At 44.0% G+C, this 13,947-nt stretch overlaps 1 protein-coding gene across 1 annotated transcript in view; it reads left to right on the top strand.

Moving 5' to 3' along the window:
• The window catches only part of LOC146854152 (hemagglutinin/amebocyte aggregation factor-like), a 169,049-nt gene that overhangs the window by 111,557 nt on the left and 43,545 nt on the right, over positions 1–13,947 (top strand). The window contains exon 3 of the mRNA XM_085651930.1: positions 8,116–8,304. Coding sequence (XP_085508056.1) covers positions 8,116–8,304 — 189 coding nt within the window. The remainder of the gene's footprint in view (positions 1–8,115; positions 8,305–13,947) is intronic.

Below are 13,947 nucleotides of genomic sequence, written 5' to 3'. Positions count from 1 at the left end.
AGTGCAAGATGATATAATTAATGAATTCATTGATAATGGTGACTCAGTCCAAGACAATGTTGAATAAGCCTTTTTTATGGTATTGCTTAGAGGTGATTGTATTAATAGGGGATCAGCACCCTTCAGTTCAGGTTTTGGAAAAGTGTGATAAACAAGCAGTCCAACATCTTCTCATTGCTAGAACTAAATATGTACCCCTTTTGGAAAGAGTATGGTGACTTAGTTATAATGAATACAACTCGAAACAACACTCAGAAGGCAGGAAACTGCTGTGTTGGTTATTCTCCTTGTAAGGCCCAAGACCTCCAGTGTGTGCCATACATAGGGACGAGTCGATCATCTAGAACTCCCAACTCAGATAAATAGCATATTTGCTAGCCATTACAACTTACCTCTCCTCCACATGCATAGGAAGGATGTAAAGCAGCTGGAGATCACTCCCCAAATGCAAACCCCCAGTACAGATGTGTTCCACATGGTGTGGGAGTGCCCCTTGAAAAGTGACTGCTGTAATAAACAGGCATTGGCAGAGCCAATGGGTCTCGTCAATCCGAGAGCTATTGCCTTTGGCAATGTCAATGTAATTTATCAGTAGTTTAATTTGTTAAAACAGCTCTTATGTGCTCAACGTTGCTACGAAGAATGCTCGAAACGATCGAGTTCGGAAAGTACTGCAAGTGTACCATTGCAAGATTGAATTGTGTATTCTTGCACTTTTATAAACACCAAAGAATTATAATTCTACAAAAAACTGCTTTGATAACATTGTAATTGTATACACAGTAATTATGCTGCGAGAAAAGGTCAATTATGCGATATTATGCAGCACATTTTCAGATAGTACAACTTCATTATTTTGTCATTTTTAGGTCGAGCCTAGAGTCAGCGTGTATGTGCTACGCTGCAAGAAATGCTGTACTGGAGTTTGGATAGAAGCCCCGCCCACACTCCACCCATATTTGTCATTGGCTTGTGTCATTGTCCTTCGTAAATGCTGGCTTCTGATTCATAAATATTCTTGTTAGTCCCTCCTTAGTACCGCTTTGTCTTCATTTGTAACCTCCCATGGCGACTGGCCCTGTTACTTCGATTGTTACACAGTACGTCTTTTTTAGTCTGTAAGCACTATTTTCTTCATTGAGTCTCTCTGATTGCAAGCAAGACCTACTTTGTTTACATTCAGCGCACCATGCCCGCTATCTCTTTTCAAGCAGCCGGGACAATGGCAGCCACTTGTTTCTAAAGTCATAGGCCTCGTTCAAAGTGAGAGATTGCTTTAAAATGTGTATTTTCATCGTGCAGTACATTCCTTCTTTTGTGCTTGTACATTATCCCCCGAGTAAAAGGAAATGTTTGCCCTCGGCACACCAAGCAGACTGCTCCATTCATATGTAGTTAATGCGCATAAGTAAAGAAAAACAAGCATTTGGAATGCAATCGGTCTCGCTTTTGGGTCCTTATATGTATTTAGCTATGCAGCACATTAGCCTGGGTGCTGAAACATCTACTGTTCTTTAACATGGAGGGAAAGTAAGCACCAAACTGCGTGACACGCCAGGTATGGGAGCACATGGAGAGAAATATTGCCTTTCAGCAGGAAATGGTATAGTCCAAAGCTCTGTTTTTAATATAAAATCAGGGCCTTCGGTGGTCATATCACTGAAAATACAAGATTTTAAAAAATAATTATTGTCTGCGGGTTCTCGTGGAAGACAATTTCTATGGACAGGAATCTAGAGAATGCTAAAGTGATTCTAATATTTTCTGCAAGGTCAGTAGCAGTGCAGTGAGGGCACAGACCAGCATTTCATGCAAGGTCAGTAGCACTGCAGCGAGGGCATGGAGTTACATTTCTGAGCTAACTCTAATTTCCTAAATGTTAGTTATTTATGAAGAACCTTTTGGGTCACATTGATTAGTCATGCAAATATACATATTTGAATGTATTCTGATATACGCCTGGTAAATCACTGGCTACAAATGATTTCTCAGTGCTACGAAGCCGTCCCAATGAGCTATACAAAAAAACTGTCAACATAACATGATATCAACAATTAGGGCTGAAAATACTTAAAAACCAACGAAAACAATTTAAAAAGCTGCAGTTCATAGTGAAAACACACCAGATATGGCACTATGTGGAATTTAGTGATGAAAGCTGTGTATTGTGGTCCCTATGCCAACTTTGGATTCTTACTTGTGTAAATTGCGTTAGCATAATTACAGGAAATTGTGAGCTGAAAATCGTTAAAAAAACACAAGTGCTGTGAACAACCACTCTTGCGTTCATGCGTTTTGTTCCTCTGTGCCTGTCATAGGATTTTTTCCAGAACAGACTTAAAATTTCGCATGTGGCATAATGACATAATTCCAGGAATTTTGCATAATAAACGTAATGCAATTTGGAAATTTAAGTGAGAATACCCCGGCGTAACAAAAATTTAGCTCAGCCCTAATTCTTTCCGACTTTGCAGACAAATATTTTTACACAAATATTGTCTTTCTGTCTTAGTTCTGAAATGCATCTTCTAAACATTCAACTGGGACACGTTGTGCACTGTGCAGGAGGAAATTTTCAACACTAACTAAGGCTGAACTTAAAAACACCTGCATATATAACAATATGTTATCATCAAAAAGACGATTGTGACAGACATATGCACGACGTCGGCCATACACACAAAATAGCTCCTCAAAGTAAAGCCGGGTGCTCCTAGTCACCATGTTCCTTTGAGCGGAATAACATCCTGCAGCTGTAACAAAGATCGCCAAATAAATACTTCTCACACGACCCCTCGGAAGAGGGGGCTAATGTGAGCTAATCCGGGTCACTTCGCACTCCATTACCATAAAGTACTATTTTTGTTACCGATACGCGGACACGACCATAGTATTTGCTGACTTTTATGCTTTCCTCGACTCAGGAACATGTAATGCACAGTGCCTTGTATCTAACAGCCCCAGTGCAGAGTACATGGCAGTGGTTACCCACTAGCACAGAACACTGATTTTTCATGCTTGCAGGTAAAGGCCAATCGGTACCTGGGCGCAAATCACGGCTGCAGCCGGGCCAAAGAAATTCATTCAGTCTTTCCAGTGAGAGGCCATTTAATTTCAAAAACACTCACAATATTCAGGCTGGAATTAGTGGCGAAGACTTCAATGCCTTCCAGCTCATAAAATTGTCACTTGGCAGCATGTGCAAGTGTCACACGCTGGCCACAAACACAGCATGGTGTTGTATCACAATATTTCAGAGGAGGCCGGAATTGGAAGCCAGCCTTTGGCTGTGAGGCGCCTATTAGCTGTTTCCAAATAGTTGGTTTAATGGCTACAGCCAGCGAGGTTCCAACGTTCTTATTGAGGAATAGGAAAACGAGGCGGTAACAACTCTGCCGCAGGGCAAGGTCAGAAGCACGCGTGGCATACCACGATAGCAGAGGACCTTTGGGACCGGAAGATGTTGCTGCTTAATGCAGGAATGCTAGCAGGATTAATGTGGGAATGCATGTGCGATAAGGCACGGAACGGTCGGGGGTTGGAGAAGGCATCGGACTGCGGGAGGAGGGGTATGCCACCGGAAGAAAGTAGTCTGCAGTAAAGGGGCCAGTAACCATGGAAGGACACGAATGACGACATGGCCGTCATAAGGCGGGACTAACAAGCCTACAACCAATCAGAAGGCAGCATTTACAACACAAGCCAATCAAAAAGATGGGTGGAGAGTGGGCGGAGCTTCCTTGTAGCTTCCACGCTATAGTGTATACTGCATGCCTCGCAAAGCGAGCAGCGCATGCGCTGCAACGCTAGGCGAGACCTAAAAAATGCACTCCAGGAAGACCTTTGCATGAACATTGCTGAGCTGAAACTATTAAACTAGCAGAAACCCCGGCGAGGCTCTCAGAACTCCTATATATTCAGTTACAGAAACATAGCAAGATTAAATAACATCTCAATTTCAATTTAAAAGCCAATTCTTCGCATAGTATCAAAGTTTTAAAGGACATTGCCGAGGGCACCAATCAGAAACGAAGAATGCTTGGTATGTTGGATTGGTAGAAATACAAACATGTGCATGGATGTTTGTTAAAATGTCCGATCGTTTCATGCAGAGCCCAGAAAAGCCCATCAAAGACCACCTTAGAGGCCTTCCAGGGCAAGAGGGGTTTACAGTAAACAGCAGCTGCCCCTTCCTAATGTACAACGAAAAAAGGAACAAAAAAGCTAAATTAAAATCCACTTGTTGCCAAAGACTTTGTTGGCTTCCTAGATTCTGCTACAGCCAGCCGGCGTTTTAGACCTTGCACTTTCGGTCATTCTCTACACTGTGTCTATTTTTAAAGGTGAATTCTTACATATATTAACAGAGATATTGGATCTCTCTTGGTTATTCTGTCTGCCTACCAGAACTTGTTATCAGTTAAATTCACATGGCAAATGGATCCTACCAACAGTAACTTGATTTTAATCTAAAGCAATAGGAGAAAAAAAGACTGTCTGATATTCAATCCAAGCATTGCTGTCATGTGCAGAGTGGTCAATTTTTTTGCAATATTCCTAATGTATGGAAAACCGGAAAAAATCTAGAACACGCAGTGTCAAAATGCTTGCAACAATGCAAAATTGTTTGTAACCAACCGTGTTTGAACTAACTGCACAATTCTGCTTTTCAAATAGTTGGAACCTTAGTGAGTCACCAAGTGAAACATTGTGCTCCACAGTGGCTTGTTAATAACTGGGGTTGTAAATCATATTTCAATGAAACGCAATGGGATTTGCTTTCGCCAATACCTTCCAGGTGCATTTATTTGCAAAGCACTTTCATAGAGACAGAGGCCCTGTTTTGCTACATATTTGTGTGGGCACTTGCGCTCATCATTAGAGTCATTTTGTGGCACAGAGAGCAGTGCCGGTCAACATTCTCAAGCATAAGGTTGTCGCACTGCACCAAAACCCCTTTTCACGACAGAACACCACTCAATCGGAAATCTGCAGAGAGTAGCATATCTCTCCCCAGCCCAGATCAATAAGTACTTCCACCACGTGCAGATTCTGAATGCTCAAGATGCAGACTGTCCGGCGCAGAACTACTGCACATGCTCTGGCACTGCCCAGCCCTGGGAGGGTATTGAACTGATATAGCGACTACTTTAGCCGCTGTGTACCAAGCACGACATCCCTTTCCATTGGGAGGTGTATATATTACACCTTTTTAACAGGGGCAGGAAACACAGAGTCAGCTCACGATTCTGAGACCTGGGCTTGATCACAGCGAAGCGCCTGATTACTTAAAGATGGAAAGCGCCAGTGGCACCACATGCATTGGCCTGGCGTCGCTCCTTGCTCAACTGGGCCAGGGCGGTAGGCGTGGCCCTGCAGGAGGAGGACCTGCTAGGACTCCGCAAGTTTCCCCTAGTCATCGACTGGGGGACAGTTGTAAGCACATTGCAGAAGTTAGATACACATATTGAGAGAGCACAGAGGGACACAGAGGCCTAAGCAGCTCGGAAGTCACATGCAGCTGTCACCGCTATAATGCCCCAGGTAGGACGGCATCCCTTTCTCTCTACATAGCCAGGCGTACCATAGGATCCTACTGCACACTACAAGCAGCTGCTCAACTGTTGTAACACAATGAGGCCTTAGGTCACGGGCAGTTACCCCCTCCCTTTTGTAGAGTTATTTTATCCTCATTTTGTTGTACCCTCTGTCCATTGTTCGGAGATGGACTACACCACACATGGATCAGTGACGAACAGCACAACTGTATGGCAGGTACACACTGATGTCCTCTCTCAAGTTCCCTATCCGTGCTGACTATTTAAATCCCATATGTGGGTCACATTACTCATAAGCCATTAGCTCGGAGTATATAACATATGATTTGCATTGTATACACTCCTTACATTTGGTGTTGTTGATCTCATACTGAACTGCATCGTTACAAATTGTAAAAGACAATAAAATAATTTAAACAAAAAATGTTCAGAGAGGTTTTAGTTACTGAAATAGTTCTTGCTAAGTTAGACATTGATTCATTGCTGAATAATCATCAGCAGACAGGTCTGTTCTAAGTACATTACTTATCCATAATATTGTCTTCAACACTACTACTGAGCTTTTTCTACAATCTCTGCCCATACTTTTCATTGGCTTGTGTCACTGTCCTCAGTAAACTAGAGCTTTTATTGGTCAATAGGCTTAGTAGTCTCTACTCAGTACCGCCTTGTCCCATTTTGAAACCTTTTTATACCAAAAGGAGTAGGGAGCAATAAAATGTCTGTGTCTCGTGGTGGCATGTACTGTGTGTGTTAATACTGCCCTCACTCACACAATTGTGTGACATGCTTCATCATAGGGCTGCTTACAAAACACCCCGGCGCAGCCAACGCCAGGCATGGAGCTATAGGGTGGGGGAAGACAATACAACACAAAAAAGAAAAACAATAGTATTCCAAAAGTGACTGGGAACGTCGGAAGTGAAAGTGCAGTGTGGTGTAGATTAAAAATAGGTCGGTGGTGTCGCTGTGCCTATAACTTTATTCCTGGATCCTCCGGCCAGGAATAAAAACGTGAAGGATGGTGGTGATTGGTAGATGTAATGTGCTCCTTACACCCCTCCTTACTTTCTGTTTGTTATCAGATTTCCTTTTTCTGCACTTGTGAACTCAGCTGTGTATGAGCAATTTAAGAAAAGTTGCACAACCAGTAGAACATAACAGGATATGATAGAAAAGCGCAGATTTATCGTCTTAAACGCACATTTTAAAACAAGTGAGCACTGTGTAGAAAAAAGAAATGAGACCACCTCCTAAATCAGCCATCATGCTGAAAGATGAAACATAGCGGTCTTTAAGCAGGCGCTGTGCTGATCAAGGAAAACGCTGCCGCTCTACTTGGCTGCCATGCCAGTCACCAGAACGCCGTGCTGCCTAGTAGAGACTGTGCCATGCTGGAGCAAGAACAATATACCACAACAGAGCTTGAGCGAGTGAAAAAATGAGAGTTCATTCAAAGTGCTCCAAATCCGAAGTTCCGAAAACATTTTCTAAAATGGGAGATATGGAGGGATAGCAGTAATTAGTCCATGCTCTCGGGGAGGGCTAAACGCAGCAAGAGGCTTGATACATGCATATGGGGAGAGGGAATATTGAGTGACGTTGAAGCCAGTAAATGGGAAGCCTATAGGCCGGCTGAAGCCCATAAAGTTTCTACAACATGTCTTTTTGAGGCAGCACATGCGCTGCCTAGAGCAGAGTCCTAAAAAGTGTCCCTAATGGAAGACATGTAGCTCAAATGTTGCCTGTTGAGACATCTGTCCAGATCAAAGAACTAAACCTGTACAAAGATGTTTATTGATCTTGCGTACGTCCTAGCTAAGAGGGAAAAGCCATGTCTTATAAGGCATTGACTTCACCCATATAGATCTATGGCTGAAGGATCTACAGAGATGGACAACTGCTGAAAATGATACACTCGCTATACTGCAAAGACAAAGAAAGGACAGAATGGATTGTAATACAACATCTTGCTAGCCTTAACCAACAAGAATGATTAAAGGCTACCATAAGTACCTGGAATAAATCCAAGTCCATGGCCGTAATCAAAGTGTACAATATGGGAAAGAGCCACATATATTTCCCCCACCCCAGACTTTCTGGAACACTGAATGCTGTAGAAGATGTGGCCTCCAACTCTCATATTGCTACGTATCATCGCACACTTCCATATAACCAATGTATAACACTAATAAATGCCAATAAAAGGTACATTTAGGACATCCTGATTTGTGTATTTAGACGCTCGCCCAACATTCTCTCTTGGCAGGAGGAGGTCCTACATACCAACCCTCAATATATATACACATCATCACTAGATCAAGTTTGATACATTTTTTTATTGTTTTCTGTTGTACTCTAAATGATGGTATTAAAATGTGCACAATTTTATGAGCACCAACTCGATATGGAACATTGTAGAGCAACCAGTCATAAAACAAACAAAGAGTGATTTAAAAATGTTTCATACTCATAACATATTAATGTGTTATTAATAGAACATTTAAAATCTCAGGGAGGAGCATTTCAATTGACCACTGTTTAATTTTCTTTTTAGTCAGCATCACAACGGGTATGAGGACCGGGTGTGGGATTTCACCTGCAAGAACACATTCAGTGGATCACCATACTGTTACTGGAGCCCATACGTTAATGACTTTGATAAGGAGTTCACGTATACCTGCCCTTTGGGATCCGTCATCAGTGGCTTTCATAGCTATCATCAGGACAATTATGAGGACAGGAGGTAATTTCACCCAAAAATTAGGAAGCAATTGTTGATACACAACTCAGCTATGACAACAGCTCTTGTGTCAAACCATTGCGACCAGTGCACTTCTCCTACCAACCACAGGCTCCGTAAAACAATCTGTTCCACTGACCATCACCATTCCAATTCAATCATAAAACTACTGCCAAATGAGACTCACTATTCACACACACCATTACCAAGCAATATCAAACCATTGCCATCAACCAACTGCTGAAGACAAACACTAACCACAGCCACACTATACTTGCCTCTTATTTTCCATTTTTCATAGCATTGCCAGAAGAAACCTGCTTATTCTCATGAATTCACTTCCACATAAAACACAATTATCCTCTGTGACAATGACAAAGCAACACACAAAACCCATCCTTTACCATTGACTACATTCTGCCCAGGCGCATCCATTCACTCCCTTCCTTTGCCATGAACACACATGCAGTGAGTCCACTCTAACCCCAGAAGACCAGTCTAGCAGATGGGTTCATAATGCAGTAATTGAAAACAAAAATTAACATGAAGATCAACGTTTGGTCTTGCATCTCTACGTGATGCATCTAATGTTTCCTTATGGGTCTGTTAATGCATAAGAAGGTTGTAAAATGCTGTACATATTTCAGGATCAAATAAAGCAGAACCACTGCCACATGAAATATTACCATTTTCACGGATGAGATGCATAGGATGGCAATCTTAGTCGTTCTGACAAATCAGCTAATACAGACAAACTAAACTTTCACACAAAGCAGCTGGTCATAAAACATAAACTGTCCCACACAGCACTAACACAACAGAAGCATCCTTTACACCTGTTTCTACATAAACGTTGCACCAACTACTACATGCCCAAACACTCACTAGTACACCAATGCAATTCTGGTTCCACGAATATGCAGATAACATATGTGTAAATTAGTCTCTGTGTACGGGATTATGCTTCATTGTATGCTAAATATATTTTGGATTATGTACACATGATTACCGAACAGGTACCTGTACCTATGTATATTCGTCTTTATGCTTTCTATAAGGCCATTACAATATATTTAGATATTGAAAAAATACAGCTGTATAGTCACATAAGACAACAAAATATTTATTTCCGGTTATGTAAATGAGGTTGTCTTCATACTTTCTATAAACATAAAACAATATGTGTAGATATTAAAAAATCTTGGTTGAGATTTTACCTTCGGACTTAGAAACTTTTCTGAAGCTTTTTTCTGCTGGGGTCCCTCTATGCTCTTCACCAGTCTGGATTCAGAGAAGGTTCGCTGGCTGCTTTCCATGGAGCCGCCAGTTAAACTCTGGAAATTGGACCTCTGGAGCTTTTCAGTGGTACTAACCAGCAGGCCAGGCCAGGCCAGCTCACGGTTGAAGGTGGGCAGCTTGGCCCTCGCGGTTGAGTCGGTCCCCTAATGGAGCTTTTTTCCAAAGTTGCTCCAAACATCTCCAAACTTCTGGAACTTCTTTCTGAATTTCCTCTTGAGGGTTCAACGTGTCCAAAACACAATACACAATACACGGGTCTGGAATCTCTAAGATGGTCCTAGAAGGTTGGGACCACATTTGCCACAATGCACCTGAACAAAACCCTTACAAATCCACTGGAGGCATTCCAGGCAGGGGAGACTTTAGAGGTGCTGGAAATGCAAAAATAGAATAAAATCCTCACTCCATAGTGCTCCTAGCACAAAAGTCGATCTTAGGAAGCACTTTACTGCAATGTGGAAAGTGAAATGTGCAATTTCTGTATCCCCAGGACATATAAAACCTCTTTTATAAGGGCCCTCCTTATAAGTATGTGACCTCTCACCCCTGCGATGCCATTGGGAGACCCTGGGAATACCTAACGTGCCAATATATTGTAGTTAGCACTTTTAAAGTGCCCCTACCACCAAAATCAAATTTGGGCACAATGTACTTTTAAAAGCAGTGCTCCAACATGGGGCTGCATTTCAAATGGCCTCAGGCTCTCACCAGTGCACACATGCAAGTGCGGAAAGGACCTGCCATGCCCTACTGTATACTAGGGAATTCCTGGTAGTTTTAATCCCCCCTGCCCTATTACGTACTAGGGACGTATAGGTTAGGTCATGCCAATCATAGGGGTACCCTAACACATAGTGTTCCCTAATGCATGTGTGTGTTTTCACATAACAGTGGGTGCCCAGGGCACTCTCAGAGTTGGAAAACATGCACCCAGGGGTCTCAAACGGAGCAAAAGTGAGGTTATACTGCAAACAGGTCCTGATTTCCAACAAATACCTTAAAAAAATCAATGTATTTTCTAACATGATGAAATATTTATCTTTGATTAATTAAATCAGGCTCTGTATATACAAGTGAGTAAGTATAAGGGTGTATGCTTCTGTTTATAAAGATATGCATATATGTAAAAATTGAAAACAATAAAAAAAAATCTATGTATATTTATGCACAAAATGTGTGTTTGGCCATGTTAAATTGTATTACATGTATGTATATGTTCAATACATGTATCGCTATAAAAATATATATTTTAATGAACATATATAGCTATATATGTTTCTGTAAATTAATTATACGTCTGCGACCATCCTCCGAGACTGCATCCACCTACCTACCCTAACCCCCAAGGGGAGTCAACCCCTGGGGAGTTGGCTGCAGAGAATCCAGTGCCCCGCAGGCACCAACCCCCCCATGAGTGGCCAACCAGCCACAGACCTCCATTCCATGGTTTCTTTTTTTTCTGGGGTGGGGGGAGCATCCTGGCCCCCACGAGAACTCCATGTGACTGCAATGGACCCAAAAAATGCTTTTTTAATTTTCTAGACGTAGGGAAAATTGCATGCGGAAAAAAGTATGTTGGCCCGCCACATCCCCAAATTACTCCTCCCCAGCTCGATGAATTCACCACAAAACATTCTAGGAAGGAGCTGAAGATTCATCAAACTGCATCAAAGTTCTGAGTAAAACAAAAAATGCTCCTCCTGTGGAAACTGTGGATTCATGGATAACAACACTTAGGGTCTTATTTCGATGTTAGGTGGACTTGCATTCGCCCGACACCAGTGCGGTCGCAAGATCCATTTTCTGTATGGGAGCTTGTGCTGTGGTCAGAAACCAGCTGCAGCACAAGCTCCCATACAGAAAAGGGAGTTTGTGTTCATCCCTGCACTGCCTATCAGGCACCTCACGGTGCCTGGCAAATGATGCAGGGATGAAACCCCCTCGCACCCCAACCAGAGGCCACTGGCTGAAGTGGGCACTGCAAGGGTGCCCCAAAGTTGCTTTCCGACAGGGTTTCCATGTTGGAAAGCCCCGCATGGAAACCCTGCCGGAAAACGACATCGTAATCCGGATGTGGTAAAATGCCATCCATAGGGATTACGTGCCAGTTCTGACTGGCTGATGGGCTCCATTGTAATGAGGCTGTTGGTTTTGAAACCGCGATGAGGCTCTGAACTGCGTTTGGAGGCTGTCTGAGCCTCATCGTAATGAAGCCCATAGTGGTTACTGCCATCATGTAATATAAACTTAAAAATCATTAAATAAAAAAACTAAAATCCACTTCTTTCCTCCACTCTGACTCATCCCAAACCTTTCTGTGTTCTATGGACTTTCAAACACACTTTCAGGACTTCCATCCAATTCATCCCACTGACAGGCACACATGCCCTCCACTCCCATTAACATCTAACATCTTCCCTTTATTTTCAACGTAAAATGAATCTACTCTTATTCAGAAAACACTAGAGTAAATGCATGAGATAACAAAGCACCAACGTAACAACCTTAATTCAACTAATTCTACTGGGAACGGGGAGCACGGATTACTAACCTATCACCTGTCTCGAACCCTGGGTTCCGGAGTTGTGTGCTAGTCACCACAAAGAGCTTCGGTGATTCGTCAGGGTAGTAAGTGCTAAATAATATCATTGATTTAGTGGACACTGCAGCACCCTTTAGACCTATGAATGCATCACAGCCGCAACAGATGATTAGACCTAACATCCCCCCATTAACTCAGAATTGTGCAATGTCAACTATTGACAGAAATTCACAGCTACACAGAACTCACCCATTATCACAGACCTAAAACTGAATTCATACTGTCACCAGAAAGCACTAAGAAATAACACCATTCCCTCAAGCCAACTGCTATCCTGCATCAGTTCCACTGTCTATCTTCTTTGGCAACTACAGCCATCACTACATACTTCTGTACCTACTTCTTAAGTCAATACGGCGATTTCAACAGGTGTACTGTCACAGGTAGCCCACCCATCCCAATGAGTCCAGTATCACGAACACAAATACTCTTCAGAGTCAAACTTAACAACGTGCATGAACTGTAAGAGGCTCAGCAGATGTACAGCAGCAAGACAACTCAACCGAAACTCATGTTTAGATCCAATACAACCATTCTTCATTGTCCAGTCGCACTACAAATGTTCAATTGCTGCTTTCATCTCACCTGAATAAGTCAAGCAGCATTTGTCTCGGCTTCCCAACCCAACCCACCATCTCCCATGTTATTCTTTTAAAGTATCTCTGATCCAAGTTTGTTGGACCCGGCCTCGTGGCTTGGTCCTGACTTCCCGGGGAATGGGCCCGTTCCCCGCCCTAGCCTCCACGAGCTACCCGTGCGGGCCGCCCGAGGTCACCTGCGCCTCGAGGTTCCGCCATCTTGTCACCTGCCACGTGACCCTGCACGCCAGCCCTCAGGACTCCGCTCAACCCGGCCTCGGCCCCAGCAAGGCCCAGACATTGAGGAACCAAGAACTGGCCAGGGGGTGTCACGTGAACACCTCATCGTCCTGGCGGAGGGCGGTATCGATGGGACCCCCAACCGCCCCCACACACCGAGGTGCGATCGGCCTCTAGCTCTCTTGGGCCGGGCGCCTCTCCTGCTGGGCGTCTGGCCACCTCCACCCGGCCTCTCCGCCCCCCGGGCGCAAGGGTCCGGACATCAAAGGGCTCCAGACCTATATCTGGGGCGACCCCGCCACAGATCGGCAGTTGTATCCCGGAGTCGAGAGCCCTGCTGATTGAATCGCGGCCGACCCTACGGAGAAGAACTCTTGCTTGAACTACCGCGAGCCCTGCAGACTGCGTCGCGGCTCCTTCTTGCTGAAACCTTGAAGCCCCCCCCCGGAACATCGGGGCCCTGCTGACGCTGTCGCGGCCCAACCTCGCTGAAACCTCCCTCGGAGCCCTGCTGACGACGTCGCGGCTCGAGCTGAGCAGAAACCATCTTGAGAGCCCTGCTGATCTGATCGCGGCTCTCCACGGACTGAACGCCAGAGCCCTGCTGACGCCGTCGCAGCTCGACCCCTCCGAGATCCGGAGGTCCTCCAGCTTGAGGATAAGAACTGGGCCCCAGGTACCCTCGTACCGAGCTCCTGCCGAAGACTGTCCCGCTACCCCTACCCTTCTAACGAGACACAGACTTTTTGTGGATCCCTCGATCCCTTTCGTGTAAATATTGATCCCGTAACCTTTTAGTGCTGATAAAGAATTGCTCGTCTTGAAACAACCTCCTTGAGTCCTGTGTGGTGGTGTTACTGTGCTAGTACGTGATAGGAGAAGGATCTCTCAGGAGGCTTCTCTGCAGCGCTCGGCTACTTCGTGCAG

Source organism: Triturus cristatus, chromosome 4_1 (genome assembly GCF_964204655.1).
Source record: "Triturus cristatus chromosome 4_1, aTriCri1.1, whole genome shotgun sequence".
Classification (NCBI taxonomy): Eukaryota; Metazoa; Chordata; class Amphibia; order Caudata; family Salamandridae; genus Triturus; species Triturus cristatus.
This window is presented reverse-complemented; position numbering and strand designations above follow the sequence as displayed.